The sequence below is a fragment of the Pseudophryne corroboree genome, chromosome 1 (assembly GCF_028390025.1).
Source record: "Pseudophryne corroboree isolate aPseCor3 chromosome 1, aPseCor3.hap2, whole genome shotgun sequence".
In the NCBI taxonomy this organism is placed as follows: Eukaryota; Metazoa; Chordata; class Amphibia; order Anura; family Myobatrachidae; genus Pseudophryne; species Pseudophryne corroboree.
Genome location: NC_086444.1, coordinates 526946825 through 526967349, shown reverse-complemented (window position 1 = coordinate 526967349; position 20525 = coordinate 526946825). Strand labels below are relative to the sequence as shown.

The 20525-nt window shown below is 46.7% G+C and overlaps 1 protein-coding gene across 2 annotated transcripts in view; it reads right to left on the bottom strand.

Annotated features, from left to right (window-relative positions):
- The window catches only part of UHRF2 (ubiquitin like with PHD and ring finger domains 2), a 212280-nt gene extending 192047 nt beyond the window's left edge, over positions 1 to 20233 (bottom strand). Inside the window, exon 1 of one of the 2 annotated variants that reach the window (XM_063913996.1) lies at positions 19667 to 20233. In XM_063913996.1, the coding sequence (XP_063770066.1) occupies positions 19667 to 19819 (153 nt within the window). In that variant the 5' untranslated portion in view covers positions 19820 to 20233. The remainder of the gene's footprint in view (positions 1 to 19666) is intronic. The other variant, XM_063913995.1, reaches the window with a different exon arrangement.
- Positions 20234 to 20525: the final 292 nt, after the last annotated feature.

The window sequence follows — 20525 nt, the reverse complement described above, 5'->3', positions numbered from 1 at the left end:
CCACCATTATCTTGGTGAAAATCCTCGGGGCCGTGGAAAGTCCAAACGGCAAAGTCTGAAATTGGTAATGACAATCCTGTACAGCGAATCTCAGGTATTCCTGATGGGGGGCATATATGGGGACATGAAGGTACGCATCCTTTATGTCCAGAGACACCATAAACTCTACCTCCTCCATGTTGGCTATTATCGCTCTGAGTGATTCCATTTTGAATTTGAATCTTTTTATGTACAGGTTTAGGGATTTCAGATTCAAAATCGGTCTGACCGAACCGTCCGGTTTCGAGACCACAAATAGGGTTGAGTAGTAACCTCTTCCCTGCTGGTGCAGGGGAACCTTGATTATCACTTGCTGTATACACAGCGTTTGAATTGCAGCTAACACTACATCCCTTTCCGATGTGGAAGCTGGTAGGGCCGATTTGAAAAATCGGCGCGGGGGCACCTCCTCGAATTCCAGTTTGTAACCCTGGGAAACTATTTCCAGCACCCAGGGATTCAGGTCCAAACTGACCCAGGCCTGACTGAAAAGTCGAAGACGTGCCCCCACCGGTGCGGACTCCCTCAGGGGAGCCCCAGCGTCATGCTGTGGGTTTTGAAGCAGCCGGGGAGGACTTTTGTTCCTGGGCACCTGCCGCAGCAGGTGCTCTCTTGCCTCTGCCCTTACCTCTGGCGAGGAAAGAGGATCCCCGACCTCTTTTGGACTTGTGCGACCGAAAGGACTGCATCTGATAGGGTGTTACTTTCTTTTGCTGTTGGGGAATATATGGTAAAAAATTTGATTTACCTGCTGTGGCTGTGGAAACCAGGTCCGTCAGCCCATCCCCAAACAATACATCCCCCTTATAGGGTAGTACTTCCATATGTTTCTTGGAATCCGCATCACCCGTCCATTGGCGAGTCCATTAGGATCTTCTTGCTGAGATAGCCATGGCATTGGCCCTAGAAGCTAGCAATCCAATGTCCCTTTGAGCATCCCTCATAAATAAGACTGCGTCTTTTATATGGGCTAGTTAGGAATATAGTGTCCTTATCCATAGTATCAAATTGATCTGTCAGCTCATCTGTCCAAGCTGCAATTGCGCTACACACCCATGCCGACGCAATCGTCGGTCTTAGCACAGCACCCGTATGAGAATAAATACCCTTTAAGGTAGTTTCTTGCCTGCGATCTGCTGGGTCTTTAAGGGCCGCTGTGTCAGGAGACGGTAGCACCACTTTCTTGGATAAGCGCGTCAGGGCCTTGTCCACAGTGGGGGGTAATTCCCAAATCTCCCTGTCCTGCTTAGGGAAAGGGTATGCCATAAAAATTATTTTGGGGATCTGCGGTCTCTTATCCGGAGTCTCCCAAGCTTTTCCAAAGAAATCATTTAATTCATGAGATGTGGGAAAATTAATAATCTGTTTCTTTTCCTTAAACATGTGTACCCTTGTGTCGGGGACCGAGGGTTCATCCAAAATATGCAAGACATCCCTTATTGCCACAATCATACCCTGAATAGTTTTAGTCACCCTAGGGTGCAATTTTACTTCGTCATAGTCGACACTGGAATCAGAATCCGTGTCGGTAGTAGTGTCTTGTGTTAAGGGACGCTTTTGAGACCCCGACGGGCCCTGTGAGTCGGTCCAATCTGAGGATTGACCGCCTGATGTCCCCCCTAAATCAGCCTCATCAAGCCTCTTATGTAAAGATGCCACACTTGCATGCAACGTATGCCACATGTCCATCCAATCAGGAGTCGGCACAACCGACGGGGACACACCACTCATTTGCTCCACCTCCTCCTTGGAGAAGCCTTCCGCCTCACACACACACACAGGGATTTACCTATAAGGGGACAAAACCCCAACAAGGCCCTTAGGAGAGACAGAGAGATAGAGTATGCCAGCACACACCCAGCGCTTAAAAACACTGGAATATACAACCAGATAGCGCTTTTATATGTTTATAATCGTAATCTCCACTCACTGCGTCGCCAAAGTGCCCCCCTCCTCCTTTTTCCAACCTGTGAAGCTCAGCAGGGGAGAGAACAGGGAGCCAGCGTTTTCTCATGCAGCCTCTGTGGAGAAAATGGTGCTGGTTAGTGCTGAGGATCAAGCCCCGCCCACCCGACGGCGGGCTTCGGTCCCTTCATCATATATTAATAAAATGGCGGGGGTCCGCGGATTTACTGTCCCCCAGCCTAATCCACCTTATTTATGGCCAAAACGAGGTTTATTACTGCCCAGGGCGTCCCCCCCCCCCCCCCCCCCTGCACCCTTCAGTGCCTGCATTGTGTGTGTGACAGGGAGCAATGGCGCGCAGCTTACCGCTGCGCGCTTACCTCATGAAGATCTGATGTTTCTGCCGCCTGAAGTCTTTTCCTCAATACTCACCCGGCTTCTATCTTCGGCATCTGTGAGGAGGACGTGGCGGCGCGGCTCCGGGACGAACCCCAGGTGAGACCTGTGTTCCGACTCCCTCTGGAGCTAATGGTGTCCAGTAGCCTAGAAGCAGTGCCCAACTTCACAAGCCAGCTCTGCTTCTCTCTCCTCAGTCCCACGATGCAGGGAGCCTGTTGCCAACAGGACTCCCTGAAAATAAAAAACCTAACAAAATTCTTTTTCCACAGAAAACTCTGGAGAGCTCTCTGCAGTGCACCCATTCTCCTCTGGGCACAAGATCTAACTGAGGTCTGGAGGAGGGGCATAGAGGGAGGAGCCAGTGCACACCCATAGTCAAAGTTCTTTTTAGGTGCCCTATCTCCTGCGGAGCCCGTCTATACCCCCATGGTCCTTACGGAGTCCCCAGCATCCTCTAGGACGTAAGAGAAAACGGTTTTCTTTATAATTCTTTGTTGTGAAATTAAAGCTTGCATAGAAGCTACAAAAAAAGAAAACTCATTTTGATTACGGATAATGAATTACATTTATAATATATGTAATCATTTAATTACAAACTGTGGGACCTATTTATGAAAAGCTCTGATATATTCCTCACAACATAAGGAATATTTTTTTGTGGGTATTCACCACTGTTCATTTGCCAGGACATGGGCTCCAATAAGAGCCCATTCTGGATATCAGTGAGAAGGTTATACTGTCAGTTTACTTCCAGGTTCAGATCCAGCTGTGCATGTGCAGAATGATAAACTGGCGATGCCCATCTCAGACACTCCAGCCTACCAGAAAGATCACAAGGTCTACTGTAGCTAGGCTTCCCCCATGAGGAACAACCATATTAAGATTGCATTAGCTTCCAGAGACAAGTTCCAAAAAGCTAAGCAGTTCCACGTTTGAGGGTTAGAAAAAGGGTGAGAAGACTACAGTATAATGTGGTCAAACCTTTTAAAAAGTTTGCCACAATCCCTATATGTATCAATCTCTGGAAAGCTGACCTTTCCAGAGCTTGTACCAGTTAGGCAATGTCATCTATAGATGGTGTTGCCTATAGAATCCTATGAGCTTCTTTACACACAAATCCCCAAAGAGAGATCAGAAACATCTCTGTGTCTCTCACAGCATATGAGCTGGCATTCACTAAAGGACTCCTGGGTCATAAACTCGAAGTCCTCACATTGCACAGAACAGCATTAATCGAAAGAGCTGTCCTTTGCTTAACTATTCAGAATTATTCACGCATTTAGGGGTACATTTACTAAGCAGTGATAAGAGTGGAGAAGTGAGCCAGTGGAGAAGTGCCCATGGCAACCAATCAGCACTGAAGTAACATCTATAATTTGCATACTATAAAATGATACAGAGCTGCTGATTGATGGGGAAATATCTCCACTAGCTCACTTCTCCGTTTTATCACTGCTTAGTAAATGTACCCCATAATGCTATGCACGCGATAAGGGACAGTATGCACTGCATAGAGGGCCTTATTCAAAGTTGTTAGCAAACCAAAAAAAGCACATTAATGGGCAAAACCATGTTGTATTACAGGTGGGGCAGATATAACATGTGTAGAGAGAGTTAGATTTGGGTGGGGTGTGTTCAAACTGAAATCGAAATTGCAGTGTAACAATAAAGCAGCCAGTATTTACCCTGCACAGAAACAATATACCGTATTTTTCGGACCATAAGACGCACCTGACCATAAGACGCACCTAGCTTTTAGAGTAGGAAAACTGGGAAAAAAATATTCTGACCTCTAAGAGATATTTCTGTGATTTCTCAGACTCAAGAATACAGTGCAGCCTTCTGTCAGAGCCAGCATACACAGACACACACACACATCAGAGCGAGCATACACACACACACACACACTGACAGTACCAGTGGTTCCCTGCGTCTCCTGAGAAGGGAGGAGGTGGGGGGAGCGGGGGAGTCACATGACGCCGGCTATGCTGCTGAGATGTGGCCGCTCTGCGCTCTGATGATGACGGCACAGCAGCAGCAGCAGCATCCAGGACCCGCCGCTACCCGCCGGCCGCCGCTACCCGACAGTACCAGTGGTTCCCTGCTCTCCTGAGGAGGGAGGATGTATGGGGGAGCGGGGGAGTTACATGACGCCGGCTCTGCTGCTGAGTTGTGGCCGCTCTGCTGATGACGGCGCAGCAGTAGCATCCAGGACCCGCCGCTACCCGCCAGCCTCCGCTACCCGCCGGCCGCCGCCACTACCCGCTACCCGCAAACGTCTTATTCGCTCCATAAGACGCACATACTTTTTCCCCCACATTTTTGGGGAGAAAAAGTGCGTCTTATGGTCCGAAAAATACGGTAACCCACCCAAATCTAACTCTCTGCACATGTTATATCTGCCCCACCTGCAGTGCACATGGTTTTGCCCATTAGTGTGCTTTTCTGGTCTGCTAACAGCTCTGAATAACCCCCAAAATGTGATACATGATATAGCTCACCCTAAGGGCAGGATTTAATGAACTCAGAGTCTGGCGGCTGTGCTGGACGCCTGCCGTATTCCGACATTTCCTAAACGGGCAAACATCTACATGGCATGATTTAGCCTTGTACATGATTGCCCCTTTAAAAAACTTTCAAGTTCGGCCAGCATCACGTGATGCACAGCTGCCGGACTCAGAGTTCATTACCTCCTGCCCCATGTTTGATAATTTGACTCCTGTGTGTGAACAGCATCACCACGGTAAATAAGAACTTTGAGTAGTATTCACATTATATACATACAATTGCAATTTTGTAAAAAGAAAAATTATATATACATTATTTCCTTTCCATTAATATTATTCTAATTCACAATGGCAAAACTGTAGGCAAAAATACTTAACATTTTCTTTGGTGTCTTGGTTTAGGTCGTCAATCCTAAATATTTATACATCGCTTACTCTTATTTTAGACACGTACAGAGAATATTTCAACATTTATTTTACTAGAATTACTCTATTCTATAGGGTAAAACCACAAATGTGCCTCTGCCATTTTCACAGATCTGAGTTTTCTGAGGTTCCTCAACGCTGGAATCAGCCATCTGACAAGCATAGGAAATGTACCTTTAAGTAACAAGTCAGTTCTACTAAATGTGACTAATAACTTGGTATGGATTCAGGGAATAATAAAAGTACAGAAAATGATTCCACAATTGAGTACTTATGATACTATTAATTTTAAAAATAGATGTAAAATTGAACATAATCTAGTAGTGAACACCCAGCCGCAACATTATCAGGTCCTGTATTGCAGCCATTTTAAACAGTTTAGCATAAGACTGGAAAATTCTGACGTTCGGTGTGGTTTGGCGGCTACTGTTTTCCTACTGTGTAGACATTCCACACACATCTATATTTAGTAAAAGATGTACTCTTCATGACAAGTAAGATTTTGCATAAATCTCAGTAAAGTGGTCTTACGTCCTCTGTATTAGCATACTTAAATGTTAAGTAATATATTCACTCCATTTCTTTGGCGAGACAATTCTTTTAACAGTGCAGATGCTTAAAAACTGCTACTCCTGCCCAAAACGCCCAATATATGTTATTGTCCTTACTCTTCATCTGTCAGGGGGATAAGGGAAGACCCTATTTACCGTGATTAACAACCAACCTACAAATAACCAAATAAAGACTTATAAAATACTCAGGGATTTTTTTATGCCACCAACCAAGCTTCCTCCCATATATTAGGTGTCTGTGGTTCAGAGGATTGCTGTCTGCACGTTTATTTCTGGGATTGGCTCATCCAGGGAGGGATGCATTAAGAATGCATCCTGCCACTCTTCACAAGTATAATGGCATTTATTAATGCTGTATGAATGAGTAAAAACACAAAAGACAGCTCTCCTAGTAATAGCAGTCCTTTGCAATAGAAGAACTTCCGGGTTTAAGATCCGGGAGTTCTTTTGCACATGCATCGAGTAACACACAAGCCACTAGGGGTGCAGTAAGGGATCCAATTGGATCTCTCTCAGGGGGAAACATGGAAAGAAGGCCATAGGCTTCAATAAGGTAACGCCATCTACAGATGCCGTTTCCCGCTGCATACATGCTCTGGAATATAACATATCCTGGCTCTTAGCGCATATGCGGTAAGCGGACAAACCTTAAAAAAAAAAAAAATATTTTTTTTTTAAAATGTATTTTCGGGGTTTGGCGGTATTTTTTATACCCCCAATCAGCCAAAGCTGGAAGCAGAGGGGGTCTGGAGTTCTTATTGAAGCACTTAAAGCAATATGGGTTTGATGAGCCACTGCAAATGAGTGCGTGTGCGCATTATACACGGGATATTTTGAATGTTACTATGCTAATAATGGGATGTAGAGGGATATTTAATAAACATAATTATCTCAAAAAAATCAGGAAAATTTGATATTTATGTTTTCTGGAGGAGATAAGTTTGTTCAAAAAAAGGAGCTAAATATCTCTTCTCTAGTGACAGTTGCAGCACAGTCCAAGATTCAAATAGGGGAGCCACACCAACTGTCACAGAGTCCCGGACGGCGATGTTTGGCAGTGTTTAGGGTGGCAGTTGGTGTGGCTCCCTATATGAATTTTGGACTGTGCTGCAACTGCCACTGTATCTCCTATTTTTGAACAAACTTTTCTCCATCTCCAGGAAAACATAAATATCAAATTTTCCGGATTACTTGAGATAATTATGTTTATTAAATCTCTCCCATAGTCATTAGGTCTACATTTACCATGTCGACAGGACGTCAACATTGCCAAAATGTCGACAAGCAGCATGTCAACATGCTCACAATGGGGTCGATTCTATTCGGCAACTAATGAATAGTGCCGGGAATTAGCTCCCGACGCTATTCAATTCAGCAACTAATTACCTGCAATTGTCGGGAATTCTTCTCTCATCCCCGGGGGATGAGAAGAGAAACCCGACAAAAGTGCTGCCTCGCGGCCGGCGCGAGGCTGTTTCTGTCGGGAATCAGCCTCACGCCGGGGAGTTAAGTCGGAGAATGCCCGTTATCCCGACAATTCAACCTGTTTTGTCGGCGAGAACGGGCCATCGCCGACGTAACTAGTTGCTGAATTGAATAGCGTCGGGAGCTAATTCCCGGCGCTATTCATTAGTTGCCGAATAGAATCGACCCCAACGTCAACATTAGGATTAAACTGCGGGGAAGGGGGGGGGTTAGGAGTAGGGATTAGGATTAGCGATTGGGGAACAATACTTGTTGAACACAATGCAGTCCTTATTTAGAGCAAGCCTGTGCTGCTGTGCTATAAAACTGGGGTGTATTTAGAGGTTTTTAAATGGAAAATACGGGCAACAAATACCATGCGTTTCTCTGGTGATTTTCTAATCAAAGAATGGGTTAAATGATGTGGGACCCGTATTGAAAAAAAGTTTTTGAACTTGCAGTGTTTGTTCCTCTCTTCTTTTTCCAAACCTGCATATAAACACATAAATTGCACTATAAAAAACACTTTCATTAACTCCCAAAGTACTCCAGACCTGTTTATTTGCTGAAATACACTTGCTGGCTATCATTTTGCCATCATTTTTCAAAGGTGCAAAAACTATGGACAGTAACAAGCCTGCTCTTTCATGCACATCACAACACAGAACTTAAGGGCCCCATACACTTACACGACATGCCCAAGATACATTGTATGCAAAAGGAGGGCATACGATGTATCTGGGGCGATCCCAGCCATGCCTGCGGGGTCAGACATGATTGAATGTGCAGCATATTCAATCTGGAGGATCCGACACGATGCTCACGGGAACGCGCATCGGATCCGATCGGAAACACCTCCAAAATGCCAGATTTCACCCGATATATCGGGCCGAATGCCCAAAATTGGATGAAATCAGGCATTATCATCCTAGCGTATAGGGCCCTTAACAGTATAGGGCCCTTAACACCCACGACTTGTCATTTCGAACTGAATTGCAAGGGAATCAGGAGCAAGAATCAAAAAAAATAAGATTTTACTTACCGATAAATCTATTTCTCGGAGTCCGTAGTGGATGCTGGGGTTCCTGAAAGGACCATGGGGAATAGCGGCTCCGCAGGAGACAGGGCACAAAAAGTAAAGCTTTTCCAGATCAGGTGGTGTGCACTGGCTCCTCCCCCTATGACCCTCCTCCAGACTCCAGTTAGGTACTGTGCCCGGACGAGCGTACACAATAAGGGAGGATTTTGAATCCCGGGTAAGACTCATACCAGCCACACCAATCACACCGTACAACTTGTGATCTAAACCCAGTTAACAGTATGATAACAGCGGAGCCTCTGAAAGATGGCTTCCTTCAACAATAACCCGAATTAGTTAACAATAACTATGTACAATTATTGCAGATAATCCGCACTTGGGATGGGCGCCCAGCATCCACTACGGACTCCGAGAAATAGATTTATCGGTAAGTAAAATCTTATTTTCTCTATCGTCCTAGTGGATGCTGGGGTTCCTGAAAGGACCATGGGGATTATACCAAAGCTCCCAAACGGGCGGGAGAGTGCGGATGACTCTGCAGCACCGAATGAGAGAACTCCAGGTCCTCCTTAGCCAGAGTATCAAATTTGTAAAATTTTACAAACGTGTTCTCCCCTGACCACGTAGCTGCTCGGCAAAGTTGTAATGCCGAGACCCCTCGGGCAGCCGCCCAAGATGAGCCCACCTTCCTTGTGGAGTGGGCCTTTACAGATTTAGGCTGTGGCAGGCCTGCCACAGAATGTGCAAGTTGGATTGTGCTACAGATCCAACGAGCAATCGTCTGCTTAGACGCAGGAGCACCCATCTTGTTGGGTGCATACAATATAAACGAGTCAGATTTTCTGACTCCAGCTGTCCTTGCAATATATATTTTTAATGCTCTGACAACGTCCAGTAACTTGGAGTCCTCCAAGTCACTTGTAGCCGCAGGCACTACAATAGGCTGGTTCAGATGAAATGCTGACACCACCTTAGGGAGAAAATGCGGACGAGTCCGCAGTTCTGCCCTGTCCGAATGGAAAATCAGATATGGGCTTTTGTAAGATAAAGCTGCCAGTTCTGACACTCTCCTGGCCGAAGCCAGGGCTAGAAGCATGGTCACTTTCCATGTGAGATATTTCAAATCCACCTTCTTTAGTGGTTCAAACCAATGAGATTTTAGAAAGTCCAAAACCACATTGAGATCCCACGGTGCCACTGGAGGCACCACAGGAGGCTGTATATGTAGCACTCCCTTAACAAAGGTCTGGACTTCAGGGACTGAAGCCAATTCTTTTTGAAAGAAAATCGACAGGGCCGAAATTTGAACCTTAATAGATCCCAATTTGAGACCCATAGACAATCCTGACTGCAGGAAATGTAGGAATCGACCCAGTTGAAATTCCTCCGTCGGAGCACTCCGATCTTCGCACCACGCAACATATTTTCGCCAAATTCGGTGATAATGTTGCACGGTTACTTCCTTCCTTGCTTTAATCAAAGTAGGAATGACTTCTTCCGGCATGCCTTTTTCCTTTAGGATCCGGCGTTCAACCGCCATGCCGTCAAACGCAGCCGCGGTAAGTCTTGAAACAGACAGGGACCCTGCTGAAGCAAGTCCCTCCTTAGAGGTAGAGGCCACGGATCTTCCGTGATCATCTCTTGAAGTTCCGGGTACCAAGTCCTTCTTGGCCAATCCGGAACCACTAGTATCGTCCTTACGCCTCTTTGCCGTATAATTCTCAATACTTTTGGTATGAGAGGCAGAGGAGGAAACACATACACGACTGGTACACCCAAGGCGTTACCAGCGCGTCCACAGCTATTGCCTGCGGATCTCTTGACCTGGCGCAATACCTGTCCAGTTTTTTGTTGAGGCGAGACGCCATCATGTCCACCATTGGTCTTTCCCAACGGGTTACCAGCAAGTGGAAGACTTCTGGATGAAGTCCCCACTCTCCCGGGTGAAGATCGTGTCTGCTGAGGAAGTCTGCTTCCCAGTTGTCCACTCCCGGGATGAACACTGCTGACAGTGCTATCACATGATTCTCTGCCCAGCGAAGAATCCTTGCAGCGTCTGCCATTGCACTCCTGCTTCTTGTGCCGCCCTGTCTGTTCACATGGGCGACTGCCGTGATGTTGTCCGACTGGATCAACACCGGTTTTCCCTGAAGCAGAGGTTCTGCCTGGCTTAGAGCATTGTATATTGCTCTTAGTTCCAGAATGTTTATGTGAAGAGACGTTTCCAGGCTCGTCCATACTCCCTGGAAGTTTCTTCCTTGTGTGACTGCTCCCCAGCCTCTCAGGCTGGCGTCCGTGGTCACCAGGATCCAATCCTGTATGCCGAATCTGCGGCCCTCCAATAGATGAGCACTCTGCAACCACCACAGAAGAGACACCCTTGTCCTTGGAGACAGGGTTATCCGCAGGTGCATCTGAAGATGCGACCCTGACCATTTGTCCAACAGATCCCTTTGGAAAATTCTTGCGTGGAATCTGCCGAATGGAATTGCTTCGTAAGAAGCCACCATTTTTCCCAGGACTCTTGTGCATTGATGTACAGACACCTTTCCTGGTTTTAGGAGGTTCCTGACAAGCTCGGATAACTCCTTGGCTTTTTCCTCCGGGAGAAAAACCTTTTTCTGAACCGTGTCCAGAATCATCCCTAGGAACAGCAGACGAGTTGTCGGCATTAACTGGGATTTTGGAATATTCAGAATCCACCCGTGCTGTTTTAGCACTTCTTGAGACAGTGCTAATCCCATCTCTAGCTGTTCTCTGGACCTTGCCCTTATTAGGAGATCGTCCAAGTATGGGATAATTAATATGCCTTTTCTTCGAAGAAGAATCATCATCTCGGCCATTACCTTTGTAAAGACCCGAGGTGCCGTGGACAATCCGAACGGCAGCGTCTGAAACTGATAGTGACAGTTTTGTACAACGAACCTGAGGTACCCCTGGTGTGAGGGGTAAATTGGAACGTGGAGATACGCATCCTTGATGTCCAAGGATACCATAAAGTCCCCCTCTTCCAGGTTCGCTATCACTGCTCTGAGTGACTCCATCTTGAACTTGAACTTCTTTATGTACAGGTTCAAGGACTTCAGATTTAGAATAGGCCTTACCGAGCCATCCGGCTTCGGTACCACAAAAAGAGTGGAATAATACCCCTTCCCTTGTTGTAGAAGAGGTACCTTGACTATCACCTGCTGAGAGTACAGCTTGTGAATGGCTTCCAAAACCGTCTCCCTTTCGGAGGGGGACGTTGGTAAAGCAGACTTCAGGAAACGGCGAGGTGGATCTGTCTCTAATTCCAACCTGTACCCCTGAGATATTATCTGCAGGATCCAGGGATCTACCTGCGAGTGAGCCCACTGCGCGCTGTAATTTTTGAGACGACCACCCACCGTCCCCGAGTCCGCTTGAGAAGCCCCAGCGTCATGCTGAGGCTTTTGTAGAAGCCAGGGAAGGCTTCTGTTCCTGGGAAGGAGCTGCCTGTTGCTGTCTCTTCCCTCGACCTCTGCCTCGTGGCAGATATGAATAGCCCTTTGCTCTCTTATTTTTAAAGGAACGAAAGGGCTGCGGTTGAAAAGTCGGTGCCTTTTTCTGTTGGGGAGTGACTTGAGGTAGAAAGGTGGATTTCCCGGCTGTAGCCGTGGCCACCAAATCTGATAGACCGACTCCAAATAACTCCTCCCCTTTATACGGCAAAACTTCCATATGTCGTTTTGAATCCGCATCGCCTGTCCACTGTCGCGTCCATAAAGCTCTTCTGGCCGAAATGGACATAGCACTTACCCGTGATGCCAGTGTGCAGATATCCCTCTGTGCATCACGCATATAAAGAAATGCATCCTTTATTTGTTCTAACGACAGTAAAATATTGTCCCTGTCCAGGGTATCAATATTTTCAATCAGGGACTCTGACCAAACTACCCCAGCACTGCACATCCAGGCAGTCGCTATAGCTGGTCGTAGTATAACACCTGCATGTGTGTATATACTTTTTTGGATATTTTCCATCCTCCTATCTGATGGATCTTTAAGTGCGGCCGTCTCAGGAGAGGGTAACGCCACTTGTTTAGATAAGCGTGTTAGCGCCTTGTCCACCCTAGGAGGTGTTTCCCAGCGCTCCCTAACCTCTGGCGGGAAAGGGTATAATGCCAATAATTTCTTTGAAATTATCAGCTTTTTATCAGGGGCAACCCACGCTTCATTACACACGTCATTTAATTCTTCTGATTCAGGAAAAACTATAGGTAGTTTTTTCACACCCCACATAATACCCTGTTTAGTGGTACCTGTAGTATCAGCTAAATGTAACGCCTCCTTCATTGCCAAAATCATATAACGTGTGGCCCTACTGGAAAATACGGTTGATTCGTCACCGTCACCACTGGAGTCAGTGCCTGTGTCTGGGTCTGTGTCGACCGACTGAGGCAAAGGGCGTTTCACAGCCCCTGACGGTGTTTGAGTCGCCTGGACAGGCACTAATTGATTGTCCGGCCGTCTCATGTCGTCAAACGACTGCTTTAGCGTGTTGACACTATCCCGTAGTTCCATAAATAAAGGCATCCATTCTGGTGTCGACTCCCTAGGGGGTGACATCCTCATATTTGGCAATTGCTCCGCCTCCACACCAATATCGTCCTCATACATGTCGACACACACGTACCGACACACAGCAGACACACAGGGAATGCTCCTAACGAAGACAGGACCCACTAGCCCTTTGGGGAGACAGAGGGAGAGTTTGCCAGCACACACCAAAAGCGCTATATATAACAGGGATAGCCTTATAATAAGTGCTCCCTTATAGCTGCTTTATATATATCAAAATATCGCCATAAATTTGCCCCCCCTCTCTGTTTTACCCTGTTTCTGTAGTGCAGTGCAGGGGAGAGACCTGGGAGCCGTCCTGACCAGCGGAGCTGTGAGAGGAAATGGCGCCGTGTGCTGAGGAGATAGGCCCCGCCCCTTTTCCGGCGGGCTCGTCTCCCGCTATTTAGTGAATCCAGGCAGGGGTTAAATATCTCCATATAGCCTCTGGGGGCTATATGTGAGGTATTTTTAGCCTTTATATAGGTTACATTTGCCTCCCAGGGCGCCCCCCCCCAGCGCCCTGCACCCTCAGTGACTGCGTGTGAAGTGTGCTGAGAGGAAAATGGCGCACAGCTGCAGTGCTGTGCGCTACCTTTAGAAGACTGCAGGAGTCTTCAGCCGCCGATTCTGGACCTCTTCTGACTTCAGCATCTGCAAGGGGGCCGGCGGCGCGGCTCCGGTGACCATCCAGGCTGTACCTGTGATCGTCCCTCTGGAGCTGATGTCCAGTAGCCAAGAAGCCAATCCATCCTGCACGCAGGTGAGTTCACTTCTTCTCCCCTCAGTCCCTCGTTGCAGTGATCCTGTTGCCAGCAGGACTCACTGTAAAATAAAAAACCTAAGCTAAACTTTTTCTAAGCAGCTCTTTAGGAGAGCCACCTAGATTGCACCCTTCTCGGCCGGGCACAAAAATCTAACTGGAGTCTGGAGGAGGGTCATAGGGGGAGGAGCCAGTGCACACCACCTGATCTGGAAAAGCTTTACTTTTTGTGCCCTGTCTCCTGCGGAGCCGCTATTCCCCATGGTCCTTTCAGGAACCCCAGCATCCACTAGGACGATAGAGAAATATCCCGTGCGGCCAGGTGGGTATCTGGTCTCTAGGTCGACCACTATTGGTAGACAGCAAGTAGGTCGACATGGTTTCTAGGTTGACAGAGACTCTAGGTCAACATGTTCTAGGTCAACATGACAAAAGGTCTACACGAGTTTTTCACTTTTTCGTACTTTACAATCCACGTGGAGTACAATTGGGAACGGTAACCTTCCCGAAGGAGAGTCATGCAAGGGGACACGGTGCACTAATCGGGTATCCCGGTCACTGTACGGAGAAAAAGACACACAAAAAAAGGTGCAAAAACTCATGTCGAACTAGTACATGTCGACCAATAGTGGTCGACCTTGCATACCACACCCGGCTAGGTGAAGCAGAGTCTTTCCTGTCATACTCCTGTATACTCCAGAGTTTTGAAGATTTATAAATATCTTCTTTGCATTATTCATATAATTTTTATAGTCAAAACTCTGGAGAACAGTATACAGGAGTATGACAGGTGAGGCACCTGTCTACCTTGTCCACACATCTCAGATCAAAACTCACCAAGTTTCCAGCAATATATACTGCTGCACCTGTGTATAATGCCCACACGAAACCTGGAGCTCATGTGTGTGGAAATCTGTCTCTGTACTAGCCAGTATATCCCCAACCATTTACCCCATTATACGTCACTACCATGAAATGCATGTAATGTGAATCCGCAAGCACAGGGCACAGAACCCAGGGATAATTTAATCAGCCCCTTAATAGCATCAACATTGAAATCGGAAATAGTCCTATAACAAGAATTTTTTATACATTCATTCTTTAATATTGATACTACACAGATATAGAATAAGACACAGGTTCTCAAACTCGGTCCTCAGGACCCCACACAGTGCATGTTTTGCAGGTCTCCTCACAGAACCGCAAGTGACATAATTAGCTCCACCTGTGGACCTTTTAAAATGTGTCAGTGAGTCATTAATACACCTGTGCACTTGCTGGGTTACCTGCAAAACATGCACTGTGTGGGGTCCTGAGGACCGAGTTTGAGAACCTATGCTCTATAGGAAATGGCATGGCTGGGTAGTAACTACACAGCGTTTAGCTGTGGCTACTTTGCATATTCCACCAACTTGTTATCAAGTCGAACCTGCATTGTCGGAATGCTGGCCGGAAAAGGCCAGCATTGAATAGTGACATGTCAGAGCCGCTCCGTCGGAGAGGATCCGACTTCTATTAAATACACCCCTAAATATTAATTCCCACAACATTACCTGAATTGCTGGCCAAATATCCCTTACCCACTACCTCTGGGCTGTCGAGTGCGGTTTGAAAAAGGCCTCCAGATTTGCATGTAGGCAAAATAAAAGCTCTGTATTGGTGCTGCCCAGTTTTGTGCCCTTACGTCACAGAAAATGCTTTTGCAAGTTCATATAAAAGTCCCAGTTTAGTCATTTTAATCATGGGACTTTGAAAACAAAATCTACATAGCTCTATAGCACAGGTTCTCAAACTCGGTCCTCAGGACCCCACACAGTGCATGTTTTGCAGGTCTCCTCACAAAATCACAAGTGAAATAATTAGCTCCACCTGTGGACCTTTTAAAATGTGTCAGTGAGTAATTAATACACCTGTGCACCTGCTGGGTTACCTGCAAAACATGCACTGTGTGGGGTCCTGAGGACCGAGTTTGAGAACCTATGCTCTATAGGAAATGGCATGGCTGGGTAGTAACTACACAGCGTTTAGCTGTGGCTACTTTGCATATTCCACCATCCATTGTGATGGACTTAATTCACGTAGGATCCTTATGACGGAGAACAGGATTTCATGGAGAAATCCCAATCCACACTGACCTCAATTCAAGTGGGGCATAAAAATTATGACTAGAAAGAAGCCTTAACAAAATGTTCCCAAACTACTTTATGTTGCATTTTTACAACTGCCATCCCCAGGGACCTCATGCAGAAACTCAAAAACAGTTGTGGCCTATGGCTCAAGCGCAGGCCATTTAGGGGTACATTTACTAAGCAGTGATAAGAGCGGAGAAGTGAGCCAGTGGAGAGGTTGCCCACGGCAACCAATCAGCACTGAAGTAACATCTATAATTTGCATACTATAAAATGATACAGAGCTGCTGATTGGTTGATGGGGAAATTTCTCCACTGGCTCACTTCTCCACTCTTATCACTGCTTAGTAAATGTACCCCATAGTTTAGCCTCCCACAGTCATATACATGGATGGTGAGAAGCAAAGTGAACGTGATACATTTTTCCTGCGACTGAATGTCTACTGACCTAAGAACATGAAATCAGAAAAGAATCCTGAACAATAAAACACCTTTTTGTTAAAGTGTGTAGACATTTAAACACCCAAGCAAAACAATTGTGAGTACCAATAAAATGGCAACTACTATTTTACATGCATCAGATGAAAGTTCGAGTAACCAAACACAGAGCAGTATTGTGATCACAGAACCAAAACACTCTGCAATGAGAGGGGGCGGGAGGCCATACTATGCCAGATGCCTCTCATTAATTGTGCAGACTGGAAAAGATTTGAGAAAAACAAAACTGACTAGGGAGCTACCGATAAAACATAAGCGAGAAGGAAAACATGGTTTAGTGCAGACTTCTCTCCACATAAACCATGGTAATATGAATATTAATTAAATCCAATTAGTAACCACCTTAAGATTGTGATAAAAGATTCACATTTTACCATTTGTCAAAAACAATTAAATAAAAACAATTCAGAATCTATTAACAACATGGATCCAGATAGGTCACTTTAGAGTTGCTGAATGCAATGACCTTAAAATACATCATGCAAACATTACTAGGTACAGATACTGAATACACAAAATTATAATCTTGCCAATCCCTCAATGTACAGGGCTGACAACCAAGTTGGTGCTTTGCAAATACAGATTCTAATACCAATAATAAGTGTTACTTGGAAGTGACGGAGAAAAGATTGATCTTTTAGGGGGGTATTTATTAAAGCTTGGAGAGAGATAAAATTGTGAGAAAAAGTACTAGCCAATCAGCTTCTGCCTTATACTTTACACACAGTGGGGTCGATTCTATTCGGCAACTAATGAATAGCGCCGGGAATTAGCTCCCGACGCTATTCAATTCAGCAACTAGTTACGTCGGCGATGGCCCGTCCTCGCCGACAAAACAGGTTGAATTGTCGGGAGAACGGGCATTCTCCGACTTAACTCCCCGGCGCGAGGCTGATTCCCGACAGAATCAGCCTTGCGCCGGCCGCGAGGCAGCACTTTTGTCGGGTTTCTCTTCTCATCCCCCGGGGATGAGAGAAGAATTCCCGACAATTGCAGGTAATTAGTTGCTGAATTGAATAGCGTCGGGAGCTAATTCTCGGTGCTATTCATTAGTTGCCGAATAGAATCGACCCCAGTGTTTGATAAATGACTGTTGGGATCTGATTGGTTGGTACTTTATCTCTCACAATTTCATTACTCTCCAAGCTTTGATAAGTACCCCCCTTAACAACTAAAGCCCAGTACCCACGGGCCGATGTGGGAGAGATGTGTGCCGAGCGAACCGCTCAGCACACATCTCTCCCGCCGCTCAGCACAGCGCGACCTGGGGTGAGACAGGGGGGGCGCTCATTTCACCCAGCAGGTGAAGTGAGCGATCCGCTAGATTGGCCTGCGCGACAGCCAATCTAGCAGCAGCGATAGCGATGTGCGGGGCTGCGCATCGCTATCGCTGTATGGGGTACACACGGAGCGATCCTGCTTAAATTCTAAGCAATCTAGTCAGATTGCTTAGAATATCACTCCGTGAGTGCCCCCCTTAAGTCACAACAAAAAGATTTACAGTCCAAGTTAGGGGCCCTACACACTCGGCGATGCGCCGCCGAGGTGCCCGACGGCCGATACGGCCGACGAGCAACCCGGCGGCGGGGGGGGCAGTGACGAGGGGAGTGAAGTTTCTTCACTCCCCCCGTCACCCGGCTGCATTGAAGTGCAGGCAAATATGGACGAGATCGTCCATATTGGCCTGCATGCACAGCCGACGGGAGACCAGCGATGAACGAGCGCGGGGACGCGCATCGTTCATCGCTTAAGTCTCCACACTGAAAGATATGAACGAGTTCTCGTTCATTTATGAACGAGATCGTTCATATCTTTTAGAATATCGCCAAGTGTGTAGGGCCTATTAGTTAACAAATCCATGACTGCCTTCCTGCCTGACAGTTTGAAGAGACGATGGGAAGAAAGCGTAAGATACACAGAATGGATGGTTAGTAGTTAAATAATGGTATTTGTACACTGGCATATCACATAGGCCTTTGCTGACATTTTCAGCACGCATTGTTCATAAAGGCGAGTCACATGGCAGAGACAGACACAGCTTAGTGGCTTGCGTTCATGGGGGCAGTCTCTCGCAGTGTGGTTTAGCCACCAAATAATATAGCAGAGAGGCTAACAACACTGCTAATGCCTGTGGGTAATGCACATGCCACTATAGAAGCAGAGATGTGACAACAATAAATGTATACACTGTCCTGCTGTAAAACACAATGTGCATAACATGCATTTATTTACTAATAAGGATCTAAAATATGTCTATAGATAATATGCCACCTGAGCAAAGACAATTCACAAAAACTGAGTAAAGAGATAAATATTCATACCAAGCAGGAAGGGGTTGGGGGCGGGGATTATTGGGGTAACGTCAGTAGGCATAGAGTTGCTACATTTTGTAATTATTTACAATCTTTGTTAAAGATTATTAATAAATAGGGTACAATGCTGCCCCGTAATTTTCCTTGTATTCGATTTTGAGATGGTTGAGCAGACACAAATAGCGATGGCAGGACTGCACAGTGACTGGAGTCCTTTAATGAAGCCAAGGTCTAGTGAAAACGACAATTTAGAATGTAAATGAAGACACACCATAGTTAGAGCAGTTTTAGAGGCTGAACCGAATAACACTACCAAATGAAAACACAAAGTGACCGTCTCAGGCCTCTCCGCTCGGAAAGTACTTGTGTGTCTGCATGCCAAGTTACGTCTTCTAGGCCTTTCCAGAAAGGAAGTACAATAGCAGACATCCAGCAAACATAGATGGGGGCTCATGCTGGTTAATAAATCTAAGGCAGTTGGAAATGTGGTCAGTAAAAAAATAAAATATAGTAATTTGAGTGGAGGCGATTATTCTGCACAACTGACTGCAAGAAAGGTGGTCATGTTTGGGAAGCATGCAGCAGGAAACAAAGCTGGATTTACTGGGTGCCTAGAAACTATGCGAAGAATTGCTAATCTGATTGTAGGGAGAGGGCACGCTTGCTCATTAATCCACATTTACAGCAATGAGCAGAACCATGCGCTTCTTCCACCTCATTATTTACCAGGACAATACACACGACAACAATATGAAGTGTGGATGAATATTGGGTTATTTGTCAGTCCTTGCAAGGGTTCTATTGTATTGCCTACAGTATTGTGCAGCATTTTGGGCTCCCCATGGATGTGGTGCTAGGCCAAGTGTGTGAAGAACAAGCTTTGTTTCCAGCAGCAGCACAGCACCGTGTACCTGCTCAGAGGTGTGCAGGAACATACATGGTCAGCAGTATGCACGCCTGGCATGCAGTGCAGGAATTCAGGGTGACTGCAGTGCATGTGTTGCCAATGCTGGGGAGGGAGGGGGTGCCTCTTACCTGTTTGCCCCGGTAGAAGAGCCGCTGCCTGTCCGGGGTCACATTAAAACTCTCCTGGATCTTTAACCTCAATCCCTCTATCTTGGTGAGACGGGACAGGTCATCTATGGTGTGGGTCTCGGTGCCATCTATGGTCCTCACCTGGATCCACATCTTGTACGAGCTGCTGAGCACAATACACAATACACAGCACTGTGACTGCCCCGGCCCCTCGCAGCAGCCGCAGTACTATTACTATTATTACTACTGTAGTCGCTGCTCCTGGGTAATGCACCCGAGCCGGCGGTGACAGCCCAGCGCAGCAGCACAACAAAGAGAGTGGACAGTCACAAATACACGGCGCTGCACCGGGAGATCGGGTGCTGACACTGATCGCTGCTGCTGCTGCTGCTGCTGCTGCTGCTATTATTATTATTATTGTTGTCTAACCGCGGTGTGCTCGGCGCTGGGCGGCCATGTCGGAGCTGCTGCTGCTCTGGGAGTGTTTACTAGGAGCTGCTGTTCTCACATGGGGGTCACGGCGCCAAGCTAAAATCTCGCGAAATGTAAGCGAGTGCGGGGCCAGCCCCCATGACACAAGCAGCGGCAGCGGCAGGGCACAGGATGCAGTCACTCCTCCCAGTTCCCGGCGCAGCGCTGCCCCATATATCATACAGGAGGAGAGCGCTGAGGAGGCTGGCTTATCATGCAGCCCATGCACGGCAGCTGCTGGCCCCGCAGGCTCTCATTGCTGGTCCCTGGGGTCAGCCTGTCACGGCCCTGCTGACCATGTCGACATAGGCTAATGCATGTCGACCAAACGTGGCCGACCTAATGACCGCCATACGGGTGCACATGAGGCATAATAATGCTAATTATT